At 35.5% G+C, this 18,954-nt stretch overlaps 1 protein-coding gene across 2 annotated transcripts in view; it reads right to left on the reverse strand.

The window, feature by feature from the left end:
* Positions 1-6,964: 6,964 nt before the first annotated feature.
* TRAPPC12 (trafficking protein particle complex subunit 12) overlaps positions 6,965-18,954 on the reverse strand; it is a 189,656-nt gene continuing 177,666 nt past the window's right edge. For both annotated transcript variants that reach the window (XM_007476184.3, XM_007476185.3), the window contains exons 10-12: positions 10,711-10,811; positions 9,697-9,784; positions 6,965-8,573 (exon numbers count right to left, since the gene is read on the reverse strand). In XM_007476184.3, coding sequence (XP_007476246.1) covers positions 8,331-8,573; positions 9,697-9,784; positions 10,711-10,811 — 432 coding nt within the window. In that variant the 3' untranslated portion in view covers positions 6,965-8,330. The remainder of the gene's footprint in view (positions 8,574-9,696; positions 9,785-10,710; positions 10,812-18,954) is intronic.

Consider the following 18,954-nt stretch of genomic DNA (forward strand, 5'->3'; position numbering starts at 1 on the left):
TACACATGAAAAACTTGTGACAAGTATCCATTAGTTTCTAAAGTTTTTTAAAAAAAATATCACACAGCAGATTCATGTGAATCATAATGATAGTGGGTTTGCTTGCTATTGTCATTAAATGGGCTATTATAACTTTGGGGATTTTGATACTTCTTGAAAATCATTTGTGCTCACACAGTGATTCATGGCTGTTTGAAAAAGAAATGGATCTCACTCTTTGGGTGAGAATCCTTTGTATTCTACCTTTCCTTGGCTGACACAGTGTGTCACTGATTGTAAGCTATATATATATTTTCATTTTAACAACATTTTATTATTGTTTTCCTTTGCATGTGCAATATAGTGTTATTTATTTTTTCTCTTCTTTTTTGTATCTGAAGCACATCACTAGTACTGAGTTTTCTTTAATTTTTTTATCTTGCAGTAATATAAGTTCAAAATACATTTGCCCTAATGTCAATGAATATCCATAAAAGCTTTAGACTATAGAAATGTCATTCATTGTTTAAAAATTATGAAACTTTGTTTAATGATTGTCTGATTCCAGAAGAAGAGTATACAAAAAGAGCCACTGTACAGTTCTAAAGAGGCAAAAAGTTACCTGCATAGTGCCTAAAGAGCACAAAGGTTAAAGAGACAAGATCCCAGTGGGATTGATGTAATTTTGAGCCAAGACAAGAGGACTTGAACTTGTTTGGGGTTTGAGGTTGAAGCTATTTTGACATATGTAAGAAGCCAGACTTCCTGAGCTATATTCTATCAAGCACCTCACTTTAGCTGCCATCCTGGCTTCCATTTGCTGCTGAAATCTAGTCCCTTTTTTTCTTTCATAGTTTGGCAAACTTTCTGTAGTCCTGGCCACTGATTGGGTGCTAATTACATAAATCACTAATTGGGCCCTGATTCAAGGACCTGTTATAGGTTTATTTTCCTTTATTTAGAATTTTTACACATAAGATTTTAATATTCTGTATTTCATCCAGAAGTTATTTTTTATCTTTTATTTAGATGTTTTTGATTTCTCTTGCTAATTTATTCATATACTTCATCCATATAATTCATACACTTCATAACTCAGCCATGCATCCCTAAGTGATCCCTGTGTTTTTCAACATCTTTCTCAGGGGGGAATGTATTATTATCCGATAATACAAAGCTTAAATTCTTTTGAGAGTAATTTTAGGATAAGAAACTTGCTACCTCCCAGAATCCAGAAAGTGAACTGTTTGGAGGAGACAAGAAGATGCTTGCATAGACCACACACTATACCAGAAGATCTAGATAAAATTTTGGGATGTGGTGATTTGAACTGTGTGGGGTTGAGGGCATTTGTTTTGTATGTATACTCATGCTGAAGGGGAATGCCCTCTAATTGGCTTTTTGTCAATGCACCTAGCATGCATTGGTTTTGTTCTTTTCCCCTTTTAGATTGTAATTTAAAAGTTGGTTATGTTTACAAGATCCATTGAAGAGACCAGTCTTCCACTGGATCTCAGGGGGTAATGTGTAATTGGAAATCTTTTACTGTAAAAACTGCATTTCCCTGGAACCCACTGACTTCCTGTTGTTACATACTTCCTGTAGACAGAGGATATATTGAGTGGGATTCCTGGTCTTGCTCTCTTTGGTTCCTGTGGGTGACTGTGGTGGAGCTCGGGGGTTTGAACAAGTAGATTAGCCATAGGCATATGGTTTTTATTTTGTTGCCTTTTTATTCCTTTACTTCTAATGATCATTAATAAATCTCTTAAAATATAATACCAAAATTATTTGAGATTAATTTTAATTGTTACAGCCTGAACTGTGCTGGAATTGGGTGATGGAAAAAAGGGAACATAGGGAGCAAGGTTATGAAGATAGAAATTAAAAGATTTGGTTAAGTGGACATGTAGGATGATTCAGAATGAAGAGCTGAGAAAGTCCTCAAAGCTGCAAATGCTGGTGACTCTGAGGTTGATGGTGCCTTTCACAGTACTAGGGGTGTAAAGAAAAGGGATGAGATTGTTGGAAATATAAATTGTATTCCAGACATGCAGAATTTGGTATGCCTATGAAACATCAAATTTAAATACTGAAGTCAGCTGACAATGAGGGGCTGGAGCTCAGAAGATACTAGGGCTGGATAAAGATTTTTGGGATACATAGAACATAGAAAGGGTTATTGAACCTGGGGAAGCTGAGATCAATAAGGGAATGTAGGGAGGAAAAAAGGCCCAGGACAGAACCTTGGGGGATGCTTAGAAGTAGGAAGAAAAACAAAAGAGAGCAGTTTTGAAAATGAAGAGTAGAAAGAATATAGAGGAGAAACTGGTATCAAATGCTGCAAAGATTAAGAGGGATGGGGATCAATGAAAGACCATTCAGTTTGGAAATTAAGAGTTCAGAGGTGACACTCGAGAAATAATACTGAAGAAATTTCAAGTGGTAAAGATTAAAGATCTATTATTATAATTGTTATAACATATTGTGTACACTCTAGACCAAGGATTATTAATAGCTCAGATCCAGCCAGACAACTACTAGCTGTCTAACCTTAGGAAAATAATTTCCTATGCCTGTTGCCTCATTTGTAAAATGGGGACAATATCCTTCCTCTTTCAGGGTTGTTATGAAGAGAAGGTACAATTAATAGTTTGTTTTTTTAAAAACCCTTAACTTCCGTACTGTGTATTGACTCCAAGGCAGAAGAGTGGTAAGGGCTAGGCAATGGGGGTCAAGTGACTTGCCCAGGGTCACACAGCTAGGAAGTGTCTGAGGCCAGATTTGAACCTAGAACCTCCTGTCTCTAGGCCTGGCTCTCAATCTACTGAGCTACCCAGCTGCCCCCAGTATAATAATATTGTAAAGGGTTTTGCAAACCTTAAAGTACTATACAAATGCTAGCTTTTGTCTTATCTCTTTGGCAGTCTCATGAAAACTGTAGTCTCTTTTTTGAAAAATTTTAAAAATATTAAACAAAAATATATGATAAAAACCCAATTATATTGAAAAAGCTACCAAAATATTAAAAAACAAAAACAAGTTCATGGAGATCATGCTCAGAACCCCTTTTTATTCCCCAATTGATAAATGGTCAAATGGTCAAAGGATATAAAAAGGCAGTTTTCAGAGGAAGAAATTAAAGCTACCTATAATCCTGTGAAAAAAGGCTCTAATCACTATTGATAAGAGAAATGCAAATTAAAACAACTCTGAGATACCAGCTCACACCTATCAGATTGGCCAAAATGATAGAAAAGGAAAATGATAAATGTTGGAGGGCATGTGGGAAAATTAGGACACTGACATACTATTGAGTTGTGAACCAATCCAGACATTCTAGAGAGCAATTTGGATCTCTGCACAAAGTATAAAACCATATACACTCTTCCCTGCCATACAGACTACAAGGTCTATAGCCCAAAGAAATCAAAAAAAGAGGAAAAAGACCTGTTTGTTAAAAAATGTTTACAGTAGCTCTTTTTTTTTGTGTTGGCAAAGAACTGAAAATTGAGGGGATGTCCATCAATTGGGGAATGGCTGAAAAAGTTGTGGCATATGATTGTAATGAAATACTATTGTGCTTATAAGACATGCCAAGCAAGATGATTTTAGAATAACCTATTAAGACTGGCATGAACTGATACAAAGTGAAGTGAGCAGAACCAAGAGAACATCATACACAGCAACAAGCAATATTGTACGATAACTGGAAAACTTGGCTATTCTTAGTAATACCATGATCCAAGACAATTCTGAAGGACATAGGATGTAAAATGCTATCTGCCCCTAGAGAAAGAACTGACGTAGTATGAATGCAGATTGAAGCATACTTTTCCACTGTATTTTGTGGGTTAACTTTTTTTGAATATGTATCTTCTTCCATAATATGCCCAATATGAAAATATATTTTGCATGATTATATATGTATAACCTAGACCAAATTGCCTGTCTCAGGGGAGGTGAATTTGGAAATTAAAATTTTAGAAAATATGTTAAAATTGTCTTTACACTTAGTTGGGAAAAAATAAAATATTGAAAAGAGAGCAAAGGTTCTAAAGGATATTTATATAGGTATTTTGGTTATTTATGATAGGAACACATGGAGAACATCTGGCTATGGTAACTTGAGTGCTACTGAAATGCTTGGATTGGTTGGCATTGTTGCATTGTTGATACTTTACTCTCTTTTATTTTTGATCATGTATAATGTCTACTGTGCATGGTAATCAGTGGGTAGAATGTAGTAGGCATATAAAAAAAGCGAGTCTGCAATATTCTCAAGCTTATCACAAAGGTGCAATTGCTTCAGCCAGTGTTTGTGACATTTAAACATTCAATTTGACCAAGGGAAGAATTTCTTCCAGGAATTTGTGCACTTTGTTATTATTTGTTGGCCAAGGCCTACCTACCATGGGAGTTCAGTTACCTGATTGATAAGAATTTTTTCCAACAATGAACAAATTAACAAACAAATAAGCTGCAGTGTTTGAAAGCACCAAGATGAATGATGTCTCAGACTCCAAGAGAACCATAAGACCCAGCAGCCTGGTGCAGCCAGTCCACTAGTGATCACTGACCTGTATGGTTCCTGGTTTTGAGGCCTTTCTGATCTGATCTGAAGCTGAATTTATCTCTGGAGACAGATGAACTGGAGCCTAAGATAGGCTTAGTTTTTTCAGTTAAGGACTGTAAAAAACCCCTGTCATCCTTAATGTAAGATTTCTTACCTGAAAACCATTTAGGCCAGCCTATACCTAAGAAAATACTTATATTATCCACACAAGTGGTCACCCAATTCAACCTTTGCTTGAAGACTTCATGTGAGGCAGAACTCAAATGTGTCCCTGGTGTGAATTTTAAAACTACTCCACCCTACTTAGACTGTACTTTAGAAGATCTGATTTAGCTTTTAAAAATTCACACTGTTCAGCTGATTCCACTTCTGAAGTTATTGTTTTTTTCTTCAATGAAACTTACACTTACCTCTAAGAATTCTTTAAAAAGAGAAAATTATTATTTAGTTCTCTTGGACCAAAGAGAACAAGTATAATCCACTTTCTTCATGACAGTCTTTAAAACTTTAAAACATCATCTACCTCAAGTTGCTCCATTTTAGTGGTAAACAAAGTATGGATGAGTCAAGACAAACTTTGCCTAATTTATCATGTGGGAGAGAGGGAAACTAATAAAGCCACTTGAGGCTTAAAGGGAGTTTGAGGAGGAAGTATTGTGGCCTCCAAGGAACCTGTACAGAGCTCTACAAAGAGGCAGGTTTCTTAGGTTATGTAATACTGAGTTCTCCAAAGGTGGTTTTAGTTTCATTGGATGATTGCAAAACTTTGGAATCATCTGCTCTTCATTCTTGCTCCACAAAGCCAATCAGCTATCAAATCTTGTTAACTTCCTAAGGGTTCTTTTAAGGGTTCTCTCCTCAAACAATCTGTAAACAGTAAAGAAAGCCATGAGTGTTTCATAAAACATTAAGCATTCTGAACCACCTTTCTTGTAACATGAAGGCATAGTGGAAATGGCAGAAACCTAGAATCAAGAGAATTGGGTTCAAATCCATGCTCTGATACATAGTAGCTGTATCAGCATGGGAAAGTCTCTTAAACTTCCCGGAATCTTTTTCCTCATTTGCAAAATGGAAAAACTGGAAAGCTCAGCTATCAAATATACATTTTGGAAAACTAAGAATTTTAAATCAAGTTTTTAAATTTTTTTGAGGGCCAGGGAAAGACCTTAGGGTTTAGACCTGGAAGGCCCCTTAGAGATAATTTAGGGTACCCCTTCTCTTCCTTCAGTTTCAGATGAGGAACCTTTAGCCTATAAAAGAGAAGTGAATGACTTGCCCAAAGACCACACAGATAATCAGTAGAAAATGGAAAAAAATGGAATTCAAATCTTTCAACTAAAAAAACAGTTCTCTCTTCACAATATGACACTTCCCCATAAATAAAGGTCTGTAATTACAAATTCCTCTTTATCATGACTATAGATTTCATGAATTCAAAATTCTAGAAGTCTGATAATGTTAATATTATTTTAAAAACCCACAAACTTCTGGTTTTATAATTCTAATGTTTTTAAATTTTAAGTTTAGAATTTTATAGAGTTTTAAGTTTAGAATTTTATAGAGTATGCAAATTCTTTATATTTTCAAGTATTGAACTTCCTAGAGGTATGGATAATTGTCATTGTATCCCATAAATGCACTATTTCAAAAAGAGAAACAATTATGTGTCAAATATATTAATAGCAGCATTTTATAGACTGGTTGAATATACACAAGCAAAGGATGTTTCTGCTTTATGTGTAAGGACTCAAAAAAAAAAGACTAATTGAAAAAAGAACCCCACCATTAAAAAAAAAGTAAGAAACAATATCGGCCAAGCTTAAGTTATCAAAGCACACCAAGAATGGCAATGTGTATTCTTTCATCCTTAAACTACATTAGTTCTATAACTCTGATTGGAGGAAGTCATTTGAAGGTCTAAAAGGGTATTCAGATCAATAGAACCCACTCAATGCATGGCCTTTCTCCAGTGACACTCGCACTATGGGTACCAATTAATGGGAATGAAGGTAGTGGTTTCTAGGATGTAGAGGACTGCCTACTATGAATTATGATTCATATTTCCAATTTACTTCAGCTCTGTCTAGGATACAACCATGAGACATTAACCACTTTCATGCACAACTGACCTCCTCTTGTCTTGAACCAATGACCTAGAAATGACAGATTCCATAATCCATTGCCAATCCCCTTGAGACTGCCTGTCTCCCTCCCCCATTTAGTTCCAGATTTGAGCCAGAGGGGAAGTTTCCATCTCTTATTCCCTGGGGCCAGATTAGAAGCACAGTCCTCAAGGTGAAAGACTTCAAATTATATCATCTGATACTTGGTCTTTTTTAAAGTGAAAATTTCTAATTTTGTCCCCCTAAAAGCCTAGACTAAAAAACAAAACAAAACTCAGTATAGTATAATCTCAGTCTCTTTTATATTCTTCATTTTAATTCTAAAATCAGTCTCTAAAGCAGGGTTTCTTAACTCTTTATTTGTTTGCCAGGGAAACTCCTTAGGCCTATGGACTCTTTGTTCTCAGAATGTTTTTAAATACATAAAACAAAACACAAATTATTACAAAGGAAACTAATGATATTGAAATAGCTATAAAAATATTTTATAAATAGGCTTATGAACCAAGGTTAAGAGATGCTCCTCTAAATTATTTCATGGTACTTTAAAAATATTTTCCAGACAGATACCTGTATTGAGGAATTTATGCATTAAAAATACAAACAAACCAAAACCTCTACAAGTCAAAAGGAAATACAGGTTTACCTTGTTTTGCAACAGATTTATTTCTGACCAGTTTGTTTAAATTAAATCATTTAAAATGCTTCTAATTTAAGAAGCCCTTGAGGATTATACTTCTGTATTGTGAAGAATCCTTTAGTGATGTGAATAACCATCCCCTCATTTGCCTTTTTTGTATACTGGACTCTCAAAAAGAAAGTGACCTAAGCATAGTAATGGAATAAAACCCAAACATATGTGTATTTTGGTCTTAGAATGCCTCCCAATTGATATATACACATAAAAATACTAAAATATTGAACACTTTGTATATTTCACTTTCAAAAATTGTATTTCATTTATATGGTTCACTCCCCTGCACCTAGTTTATAAAGTATAAAAGAGAAGAGGCTCAGTGATGGATTCTTCTTCCTGGATTAAAGAACTTGTCTGGGAGCCCAAGGTTTTAAGTATGAGGTCGAAAAAGAATTTGATTAATAAAACTGAAGTCTTTAGTTTTAGGGGGATGCAGGAGTAGGTGACTACCAGTTGTAGAAGATAAATGGCAGTCTGTGTTTGAAATTTCCCTTTCATTATTCATACATTCCCTTGAATTCTTGGGTATATACTGAGTTTAGTTTGTATTATATTTTTCAACTTCTCTCTAAGGATATTCAGAAATAAATAAATGAAGCAGGTTAGTTTCAGTGAGTAAACAAAAGGCCTCCAACTGCATAATTTGAATTGTCTCTAGCTATGAATAACAGTCTAATAGTATGTTTACCTCCTTTTTCTCCAAAAAATAGTGGCAGGGCTGCAGGGAGAAAGCTGGCTGAAGTTCAATAAACTGTCAGGCTGGGAGAGCTTGGGTGGTTGCTCCAGACCTTCTTTAGACATCGTGGCAACTCTCCCAAATTATAATAATACAAGAGATTTTTATTTAATCAGTTACAGTAACATTTATATATTAGCTTTAGTATATACAGTTTTTTTTTTGGTTTAAAAAACCATTAGCCTTTCAGGAAAGGAACTGGCAAAATTAAATGATCTATCCTAACTTGAGACACTGAGTGTTAAAGCTGTCACCCTCTTTGACAGCTACAGCCTCAAGCAGAGACTGCTTCTTCTGCATACTGCGGGATGATTCCAGTTCATACATAGTTGTCAAATTGAAAAGAACACTCTCATGTAGGTAGTGTTTAGGGTCCTGCTGAACCATCCCTTCCAGCTGCCGGAGGGAATCCTTCAATTTCCCCAGATAAAGCAGACAAACAGCAGCATTGTTATTAGCCTAGAGAAACGGAACACAGACCACAGAATCAGACCAGACCAATGAAATAATTGGAAAGCTATCTTCTGTAATTAACTCAGAAACCCATTTCCTTCTCTCTCATAGCCAAGTCCTCTCCCAAACCCCAAGTGTTTTGTACTAGGATTTGTTTCCAACTTTGTGCTTGTGTGGCCAACACTATGGTCAGTGGGTACTGAAGGCTTAAAAGTTCATCAATGGAAAAGAAAGCTCACACTAGCTAGATAAAATAAGTTGGCTGAAGCAAGTGGAATTAAACATGAGTCAGAAGGAAGGGGATTTAAAGGTCATCTAATTCAGCGTCTTTGACAGAAAGTGAAAAAAAGCTAAGGCTCAGAGAAAGGAACTGATTAGCTCTAGGGCTTACAGTTACTTGGTAGCAGAGCTGGGATTTGAACCTTCCTCTGCTGACCCCCAGGCTCCAGCTGAGAGAGCACCAGATTGGGAAACAAGAATCTACTATACCAGAATGGGCAGACATTCAGGTCCAGTCAATTCTAGGTACCACTAAACAGGGTCAATGGAAAGAGAGCTAGAGGCTGTGCCAGAAGTCCTGAGTTCAAAGGCCATTTCTGCCACTTTGACTACCTATGGGACTTGGGGTGTGGTTCTTCACATCTCTGGAATTCAGTTTTCTTATCTATAAAACAATGGGACGCTGCCTGATAATCTCTAGGGGTCCACCTGGTGGGCCCTGGGGCTCTAGTCAATGGCTTCGAGGGCCTCTAAGGCTCTACCCGATAGTCCTTAGGGTTTTACCCAGTGGTCTCTAGGGCTCCACTAGACAGTCTTTAATGTTCCTTTCAGCTCTAAGTCTGATTCTATGAATCTGCAGAATGCACAAAATTCAAAGACTATGCCATCCTTCTCTTACGTACTTCTCTTATGATACTATATATCACAGTTACCTCAGGAAGGAAAAAGTGCTTGAGGACAGACATAGAGTCTCCCTAAACTCTTGATTTTCCCCCTTTACTTCCCTCCTCCCCACCTCCAGTACTCAGTAGAATGTTCTACATTAGTATTTGCTTCATAAAAGGTTGTTGTACTGTCATATGTCTGGGGTTCTAGGGTTTCTGAAAATACTTCTCTTTAGGTAATTTACCACTGCATTTGTTGGTTCAATCCTCAGAATTTCTGTGAAGAATTTGTGAGCCTCTGCAAAGTTATTCTGTCCCAGATGAAGGAATGCTCTGTAATATAAGTGACACAAAAAGCAATTAACTTTGAGAACTTAAGATGATAATATATCAAACAGAATTGATGGAGTGATGTTGTCCCCTTCCCCCCACCCATAACTTTAAAGATATGAGCATTTCTGACATTTGCTCTTCAAAGTGTAATTTTGAGCAGTCTGGGTGTTAATGCTTTCCAGACGGAGGTAGTGACATTTTGGTTGATTGAACCATTTTATACATTCTGGCTAGCAAATAAAGTGAGTCTAACTTTCATTAATTTACACATAGGAACTCAACCTAAAATTACTTTCTGCTATAAAAATTGATATCTGTCTGGTCTATATTTTCAATTCCTATATGTTCTCTATATACCATATATGACAGCATATCTTAATAAACATATGCACACAAGAATATGTTATTAGATCCCCCAACAATAGAACACCAAAATGCATGAAACAAAATGGCATGTCAGTCAAGGTAAACATTTATGCAAATTCAATTAAATCGAAATAATATAAGTGATAGATAGTATAAAGCACCAAAGGAACAAGGACCCTTTAAATCAATTTTCATGACTAAAGGAAAATATTTTAATTCAGGCTAGTGTAGCTATAATGATAAGAAAGATAATGATAATACTAATATTAATAAAAAAGATCTTTAACATTTATATAAAGCCTATTATATGCAAGGTACTATACTAAGCACTTTACAAGTATTAATGATTTGATTCCCACAACAACCCTTGGAGGTAGGTGCTATTAGTCCTCGTAATCTGAGGACTTGCATCTAGTCTCAGCCCTGACACATATAGGTAGGAAAAAAAGTGAGAATGACATTGAAGCTCTCTAAAGGGTTTTATTGTTATTTAATCACTATGTAAAACTTTTTTTAGGAGTTCTAAGAATGTGGCTTATATTTAGGTTTTAAGTATATACCTGTTCATTAAAACCATTATTTTATTTTGAAGTCCATCCAGTTTCTGTGATACTCTCTCAACATCTTGAAAATACTTTTCAGCCATTTTTATGTCTCCAATCTGATTTGAAAAAAATTAAATAGTTCAGTTAACATACTAAATGAAGCATTCAAACTACATCAAACTACTTTAAAAGTGAATTAAATTACAACGCGAAATCACTGGAACATCAAGTAGGAGGAAATAGAATTCTTAAGATCTTACCAATCATTTACCAATCATTATTCTTTATAAAGAGACTGAAGCTATTAGCTCACATAATAACAATGTCTTGCACTTATTAGAGGAATATATGTTTGTAAAATCCTTTATGTAGATATCTTACTAATGGGTATTATTAAAATTAATAAAACAAAACACTAAATAGTTCATAGATAGACCTTGTTTTCCCCTTTGAAACAGAAGGCTGCAAATAATTTGAAATAAAAAGATAAAGAAATATGTGATATAACAGTGTAAGATTAATAACTTTTATCGGTCATTCTGAGACTACCTGAAATGTTCATCTTTAAATAATAGAATCAATGTGTCATTTAAGTTCCTTAATGTATGAATGTTATTAAAGTTAGTGTTTGGGCAAGGCATTTTATTATTATATTTATTATATTTAACCCTATTTTATTATTTTTATATTTACACATCTCAAAGCCCCCCCCCCCCCCCCCATTTCCCACTGGTTAATGCAAAGTACTTCCTGACTATGTATCATGGAAACTAGGATCTGAAGTTAATTCAGGGAAAATCTTACTAAAATATAGACCTTCCAAGGCAGCAGAATTATGTAAAACAAGGTTCTTTCATGTTCCAAGGGACAACTTGTAGAAACAATGAAGAGGCCTCAACTGTACGTGAAGAAAATTTGGTTTTAGTCCTGGCTTTAAGTGTGTCTGTATGATACTGAGCAAATTACTAAACTTCTCTAAACTTCTCTTTCCTTTATAAAATGATGAGGCTGCACTAGATAATTTCTTAGGTCTCTTTCTAGCTATATCAGAGTCTATATTCTATACAATTTATTCCACTGGCCTTTTTTTAATATGCAGTGGTCTCAGTATAATGAAACTTGATTGCATGCTGTTTGCATTTTGATTAGAAGAAAACTGAGGTGAGCCATAAATGAGTTGACAGTTCTTTTGTCCTGTCATCAAGAAAAAATTATCCTTCAATTCTACTCATCCATCCCCATCTCATTAAGCATTCCAACCTCCTAAACAAAAACTGACCTAAATTCTTGAAACTAACCATCTAAACAAAATAACACACAGAAAGACACAAGACAGTGAAAAAAGGAGCAAGATGGGGTTGGTGTTGGAACAGTTCAATTCAATGAATGCTAACTAAGCACACACTATGTGAAAGGCACTGTCTAATGGTCAAATATACTAAGATGAGAAATGATACTGTTTTTGATTAAAAGAAAGTTTGAAAAAATCTGGAAGGGAGTGATAAATGGATATAACATGTACACAAATGAGTCTGATACAAAATAGAACACAGGTATATAGGAAAGGAGAGAGGAAAAATGCTAGGGAAACTTGAGGATAAAATTTCCTTCTTGTTTGGGTTTGGAGCACTCTCCCTTGTTTATATACCCAAAACACGGGTCATCCTTATTTTCTGTGATGATGAAATGTGGAAAAATAAATATTTGAAATAATAATTTATTATAATCGGATTTTGAAAACTTACAACAAGATAATTTAGCTGAGACAGTAAATTTTTACAACTAGTTAATTTTTGATGCAAGATATTAGTAAAACGTACGTCATATTCCTTCTTAACTGCTAATATTTCCTATGATTGGAATGAAGATCTGCTTCCTTAGAGTCAACATTACTTAATATACAAATAAATGATAGAAATCATCTTTAAGTGAAAGAATCAACTCTTTGAAGCATTGATTTTCAGGGAGAAAGATAAAAATGTTTTAAAAAGCTGATAGTGCATCTGACTAGTTGGAGGAGAAGAGGGAAGCAGATTGTTTGAGTGCTGGCACCCATGTGCCTGACTGCTAATGCTCATATGTGCATTTCTCCTCTTCGAGGAAGCCTGAATATTTATCCGTACTCATAATTTTCATGCAGATTCATAGTTATGAGTATAGTATCACAAAGAACACTAATGAACAACAGCTAGTGTCCACAGGGTAACATAAACATGTAAACAATAAGATGTCACATTTATATGTTTTAATGGTTTTGTAAAGCTTCCACCCCTTTTACAATAATCCCTTCATTTGTCCTGCTAGTATTCTTAAAGCTTTTGTGATGAATTCCTTTCAAAGAATTTCAGTTCAGTTTAGCAGAATCTCTTAGAAATGACTACTTCAAGACTGTAATATTATGAAATGAAAAAAAAAAGTCCTATAATATCTAACATTATTAGTTTCTTTTTCCATGCTTTCCTTCTTGAAACCCTAATGATTATAATGAAACCCAGATTTCCTTTATTCTGAAAGAGGCAGATCACATCTGGAGCACTGCGTTCAGTTCCATACACAACAATATAGGAAAGACACTGATTATCTAGAGGACATTCAGATGAGGACCACCAGACCAAGTGAAAGGCCTTGAGTCCATCTCAGGTAAAAAACCATTTGCAAGATCTGGGATGTTTAATCTAAAGAGAAGACTAAGGGGGACATGACAGATGTCTTCAAGTATCTGAAAGGCAGTCAAGTGGAAGAGGACTTAGATTTATTTTGTCTGTTTCTACAGGGCAGAGCCAAAAGCAATGGGTAGAAGCTGCCAAGAATCAAATTTCCCGATAGCCAAAAAACCTCACTAACCAGCAGTATTTCTGTGTAAAACAGGTTGTCCCAGAAAGTAGTCAGTTCCTGCTCACTGAGGGATTTAAGCAGAGGCTGTATGAACACTTGCCACGTATTTTATAGTGGGATGGGGATTCCTTTCAGGCAAGGATTAAGTCTAGATGTTGCAGGCCCTGCTAATTCTAAAATTTTATAATTCTGGGATTTTCTTTTTGCACAGGAAATATCTACCACATTTGAACCCAGGACTTCTCATCTCCAGGCCTGCTATCCACAGAGCCACCTAGCTGTTTGTCATAGCTGTTTCTTAGTGTTTAATCCACAGCTTCTAAGTCTTTTTTCTCCACATTGTCTCTCTCTCTTAAGTTATCTGTAATAAGCACTCTGCCTAGTACATAGGAGGTACTTAATGATTATTGATTATCTTTGTTCATGATTTTAGTCATATGAATTGCTGCCAGATTTCTATCTTCAGTGCTAATTTCTGTCTCAATAGATCCAGTTGTGTATTTTCAACTATCTACTGAAATTTTCCCTTAGATAGCACTCAAAACATTTAAAACTGAAGTCATCCTTCTCCCTACTAAACCTCAGCAATTTCTCCTTCCTCCTAGGAGGTTGAAATGGAAAAGAACTATGGGGAATCAGTCATCTTAACTCAAAGTCTGAAGTTCATTTCTGACTATTACTTTTCTCTTAATCACTATATTCAATGACTGAGTCACCCCTCTCCCAACCCCAATTCTTCCTTCATATTTTCATTCAAATCCATTCATTATTTTCTATTTCCACTGAAATCACCAATCCTTATAACTTTACATCTGACCATATTGTAATAAAGTTTTTATTTAACTGGTTTTTGTTGCTTTTTCTTCTTCTAATCAATTTTGCTTACCACTGCCAAATCATTTTCCTTAATACACTTCTTTAATCATGTCATCATGCTCTAATCAAAACCTTCAATGATTTCCTACTGCTTAAAATCCAGTCTTGTAGAGCTTTTGCACTGCTACAATATTGTTTTATCCTCTATTTTGTATTTTACCTCTGATTTACTCCCATAAAACCATCTGCTTTAGCCAGTGTTTTATACCAAATCTAACGAAACATATTACACTCATTTCTGCAATTGCACCCCCTACTTACCACCTCTTTCCCTTCTCTGACAATTCATATCCTACCTACTTTTCAAGGATTAGCTCAAGAAACTTTTTTTAGAAAGCTTTCCCTGCCCACTGTAGACCAGAGTATTCTTTTTCTTTTTCAAATTCTCATGGCACAATATTTATACTACTTATTTGGCAATGAGCTAGGTAATCAATTAATATTTTGATAAGCACTTATTAAGTACCTGTTACATATTAGGTGCTGGGGATACCAGGATGAAACTGATATCACGCCTGTCTTTAAAGAGCTAACCTTCTATAGGAGGACACAGCACATACAATATGTATTATTTTATACTGTTAGACATTGTTTATATATGAATCATTGAGTGAATGTGAGTTCCTTAGGAATCAAACTGTACCTTAGATATTTCTTTGTACATTCGACCCGTACCTAGCACATATATTGAATATTCAAATATTACTGGAGTTGATTATTGAGAATTAATGTCACGTAAAAACTATAAATCAACTTTCAGTTATCATAGAATTGGAAGTGCCTTAATAAGAAATCTAGTACCATCTCTTCTAATGAGAAGATCATGTCAACAATTTCTATGATGATCATTTGGCACCTTGCTGGAATACTTCCTCTGATGGAAGTTACCTCACCACCTCAAAGGCTACATTTCTAGATGGTTATAATTGTTAGAAGGTTTTTTCTTATATCTTTGCCTCTGCTTAACTATCATCTATCAGTCTTATTCTCTGGAGCAACATAAATAAATCCATGTCCCTTTGCATGTGACAGCCCTTCAGATATCTGAAGAAAAATATCATGTCTTTTCTTCTCTAGGCTAAACTTCTTCATTCTTCATGACAACAGTTAAAGGCTTCTCACAATCCTGGATGCCTTATGCACTGTCAATGCTCTATTTAAAACATGGTGCCTGGAACTGAGTAAAACTGAGTAATATTTTGGATGTGGTCTGAGTAGTTTACATAAATAGTAACAGCACCTTACTTTCTGAGAGTGCTTAAGGCATGTCAAAGTACTTTCACATATATTATTATGTGATCACTACAAAAACTTGTTCATGTGGAAAGGGAAAGGATTATTTCCGTTTTGTATTTGAGGAAAGGCTAAGGTCTGGAAGCGTAAAAGTCCTGTGACTTGCCCAAGGTCACATAGCTACCAAATGCTTGTATCATGACTAATATTGTCTTCTGATGCCTAACTGTATGCTTTCCATTATAGCACAATCTGAACCTTATACTTATTTCATTTTATTTTATTTTTAATATTTTATTTGATCATTTCCAAGCATTATTCATTAAAGACATAGATCATTTTCTTTTCCTCCCCCACCACCCCCCATAGCCGACGCGTAAGTCCACTGGGCATTACATGTTTTCTTGATTTGAACCCATTGCTATGTTGATAATATTTGCATTAGAGTGTTCATTTAGTCTCTCCTCTGTCATTTCCCCTCAACCGCTGATTCAGGCAGTTGCTTTTCCTTGGTGTTTCTACTCCCACCGTTTATCCTCTGCTTATGAATGGTGTTTTTTTCTCCTAGATCCCTGTAAGTTGTTCAGGGACATTACACCGCCACTAATGGAGAAGTCCATTACGTTCAATTATACCACAGTGTATTAGTCTCTGTGTACAATGTTCTCCTGGTTCTGCTCCTCTCGCTCTGCATCACTTCCTGGAGGTTGTTCCAGTCTCCATGGAACTCCTCCACTTTATTATTCCTTTTAGCACAATAGTACTCCATCACCAACATATACCACAATTTGCTCAGCCATTCCCCAATTGATAGGCATCCCCTCGTTTTCCAGTTTTTGGCCACCACAAAGAGCACAGCTATGAATACTTTTGTACAAGTCTTTTTGTCCATTATCTCTTTGGGGTACAGACCCAGCAGTGCTATGGCTGGATCAAAGGGTAGATATTCTTTTGTTGCCTTTTGGGCATAGTTCCAAATTGCCCTCCAGAATGGTTGGATCAGTTCACAACTCCACCAGCAATGAATTAATAATGTCCCTACTTCGCCACATCTCCTCCATCATTCATTACTTTCCTTTGCTATCATGTTGGCCAATCTGCTTGGTGTGAGGTGATACCTCAGAGTTGTTTTTATTAGCATCTCTCTGATTATAAGAGATTTAGAACACTTCTTCATGTGCTTGTTAATAGTTTTGATTTCTTTATCTGAGAACTGCCTATCCATGTCCCTTGCCCATTTATCAATTGGAGAATGGCTTGATTTTTTGTACAATTGATTTAGCTCTTTATAAATATGAGTAATTAAACCTTTGTCAGAGGTTTCTATGAAGATTTTTTCCCAGTTTGTTGTTTCCTTTCTGATTTTAGTTACATTGGTTTTGTTTGTACAATAGCTTTTTAATTTGATGTAGTCAAAATTATTTATTTTACATTTTGTGATTCTTTCTATGTCTTGCTTGGTTTTAAAGTCTTTCACCTCCCAAAGGTCTGACATGGATACTATTCTGTGTTTACCCAATTTACTTATGGTTTCCTTCTTTATGTTTAAGTCACTCACCCACTTTGAATTTATCTTGGTGTAGGGTGTGAGGTGTTGATCTATTCCTAGTCTCTCCCACACTGTCTTCCAATTTTCCCAGCAGTTTTTATCGAATAGTGTATTTTTGTCCCAAAAGCTGGGATCTTTGGGTTTATCGTATACTGTCTTGCTGAGGTCGCTTTCCCCCAATCTATTCCACTGATCTTCCTTTCTGTTTCTTAGCCAGTACCAAATTGTTTTGATGACTGCTGCTTTGTAATATAGTTTAAGGCCAGGGACTGCAAGGCCCCCATCATATGTGTTTTTTTTCATTATTTCCCGGGATATCCTTGATCTTTTGTTCTTCCAAATGAACTTTGTTATGGTTTTTTCTAAATCAGTGAAGAAGTATTTTGGTAGTTCAATGGGTATGGCACTAAATAGATAAATAAGTTTGGGTAGGATGGTCATTTTTATTATATTGGCTCGTCCTATCCATGAGCAGTTAATGTTTTTCCAGTTGCTCAAGTCTAGTTTTAGTTGTGTGGAGAGTGTTTTGTAGTTGTGTTCATATAGTTCCTGTGTTTGTCTCGGGAGGTAGATTCCTAGGTATTTTATTTTGTCTAAGGTGATTTTGAATGGGATTTCTCTTTCTAGTTCTTGCTGCTGAGCTGTGTTGGAGATATATAGAAAAGCTGATGATTTATGTGGGTTTATTTTGTATCCTGCAACTTTGCTAAAGTTGCTGATTATTTCAATTAGCTTTTTGGTTGAATCTCTAGGATTCTTTAAGTAGACCATCATGTCATCTGCAAAGAGTGATAACTTGGTCTCCTCCTTGCCTATTTTGATGCCTTCAATTTCTTTTTCTTCTCTAATTGCTACTGCTAGTGTTTCTAGTACAATGTCAAATAGTAGAGGTGATAATGGGCATCCTTGTTTCACTCCTGATCTTTTTGGGAATGCGTCTAGTTTATCCCCATTGCAGATGATATTAGCTGATGGTTTTAGATATATACTGTTTATTATTTTTAGGAATGACCCTTCTATTCCTAGGCTTTCTAGTGTTTTTAATAGGAATGGGTGTTGTGTTTTATCAAATGCTTTTTCTGCGTCTATTGAGATAATCATGTGGTTCTTGTTGGTTTGCTTGTTGATGTGGTCAATTATGTGGATGGTTTTCCTAATGTTGAACCAGCCCTGCATCCCTGGTATAAATCCTACTTGATCATGGTGAATGATCCTTCTGATCACTTGCTGGAGTCTTTTTGCTAGTATCCTATTTAAGATTTTTGCATCTATATTCATTAGGGAGATTGGTCTATAGTTTTCTTTCTCTGTTTTTGACCTGCCTGGTTTTGGAATCAGTACCATGTTTGTGTCGTAAAAGGAGTTTGGTAGAACTCCCTCTTTGCTTATTATGTCAAATAGTTTGTATAGTATTGGGATTAACTGTTCTCTGAATGTTTGATAGAATTCACTGGTGAATCCATCAGGCCCTGGGGATTTTTTCTTAGGAAGTTCTTTGATGGCTTGTTGGATTTCATTTTCTGATATGGGATTATTTAAGAATTCTATTTCCTCTTCTGTTAGTCTAGGCAGTTTGTATTTTTGTATATATTCATCCATATCTTCTAAATTGGTGTATTTATTGCCATATAATTGGGCAAAGTAATTTCTAATGATTGCCTTAATTTCCTCTTCATCGGAGGTGCTGTCCCCCTTTTCATCTTTGATGCTATTAATTTGCTTTTCTTCCTTCCTTTTTTTAATTAGATTGACCAGTACTTTGTCTA

Source organism: Monodelphis domestica, chromosome 1, assembly GCF_027887165.1.
Source record: "Monodelphis domestica isolate mMonDom1 chromosome 1, mMonDom1.pri, whole genome shotgun sequence".
NCBI lineage: Eukaryota > Metazoa > Chordata > Mammalia > Didelphimorphia > Didelphidae > Monodelphis > Monodelphis domestica.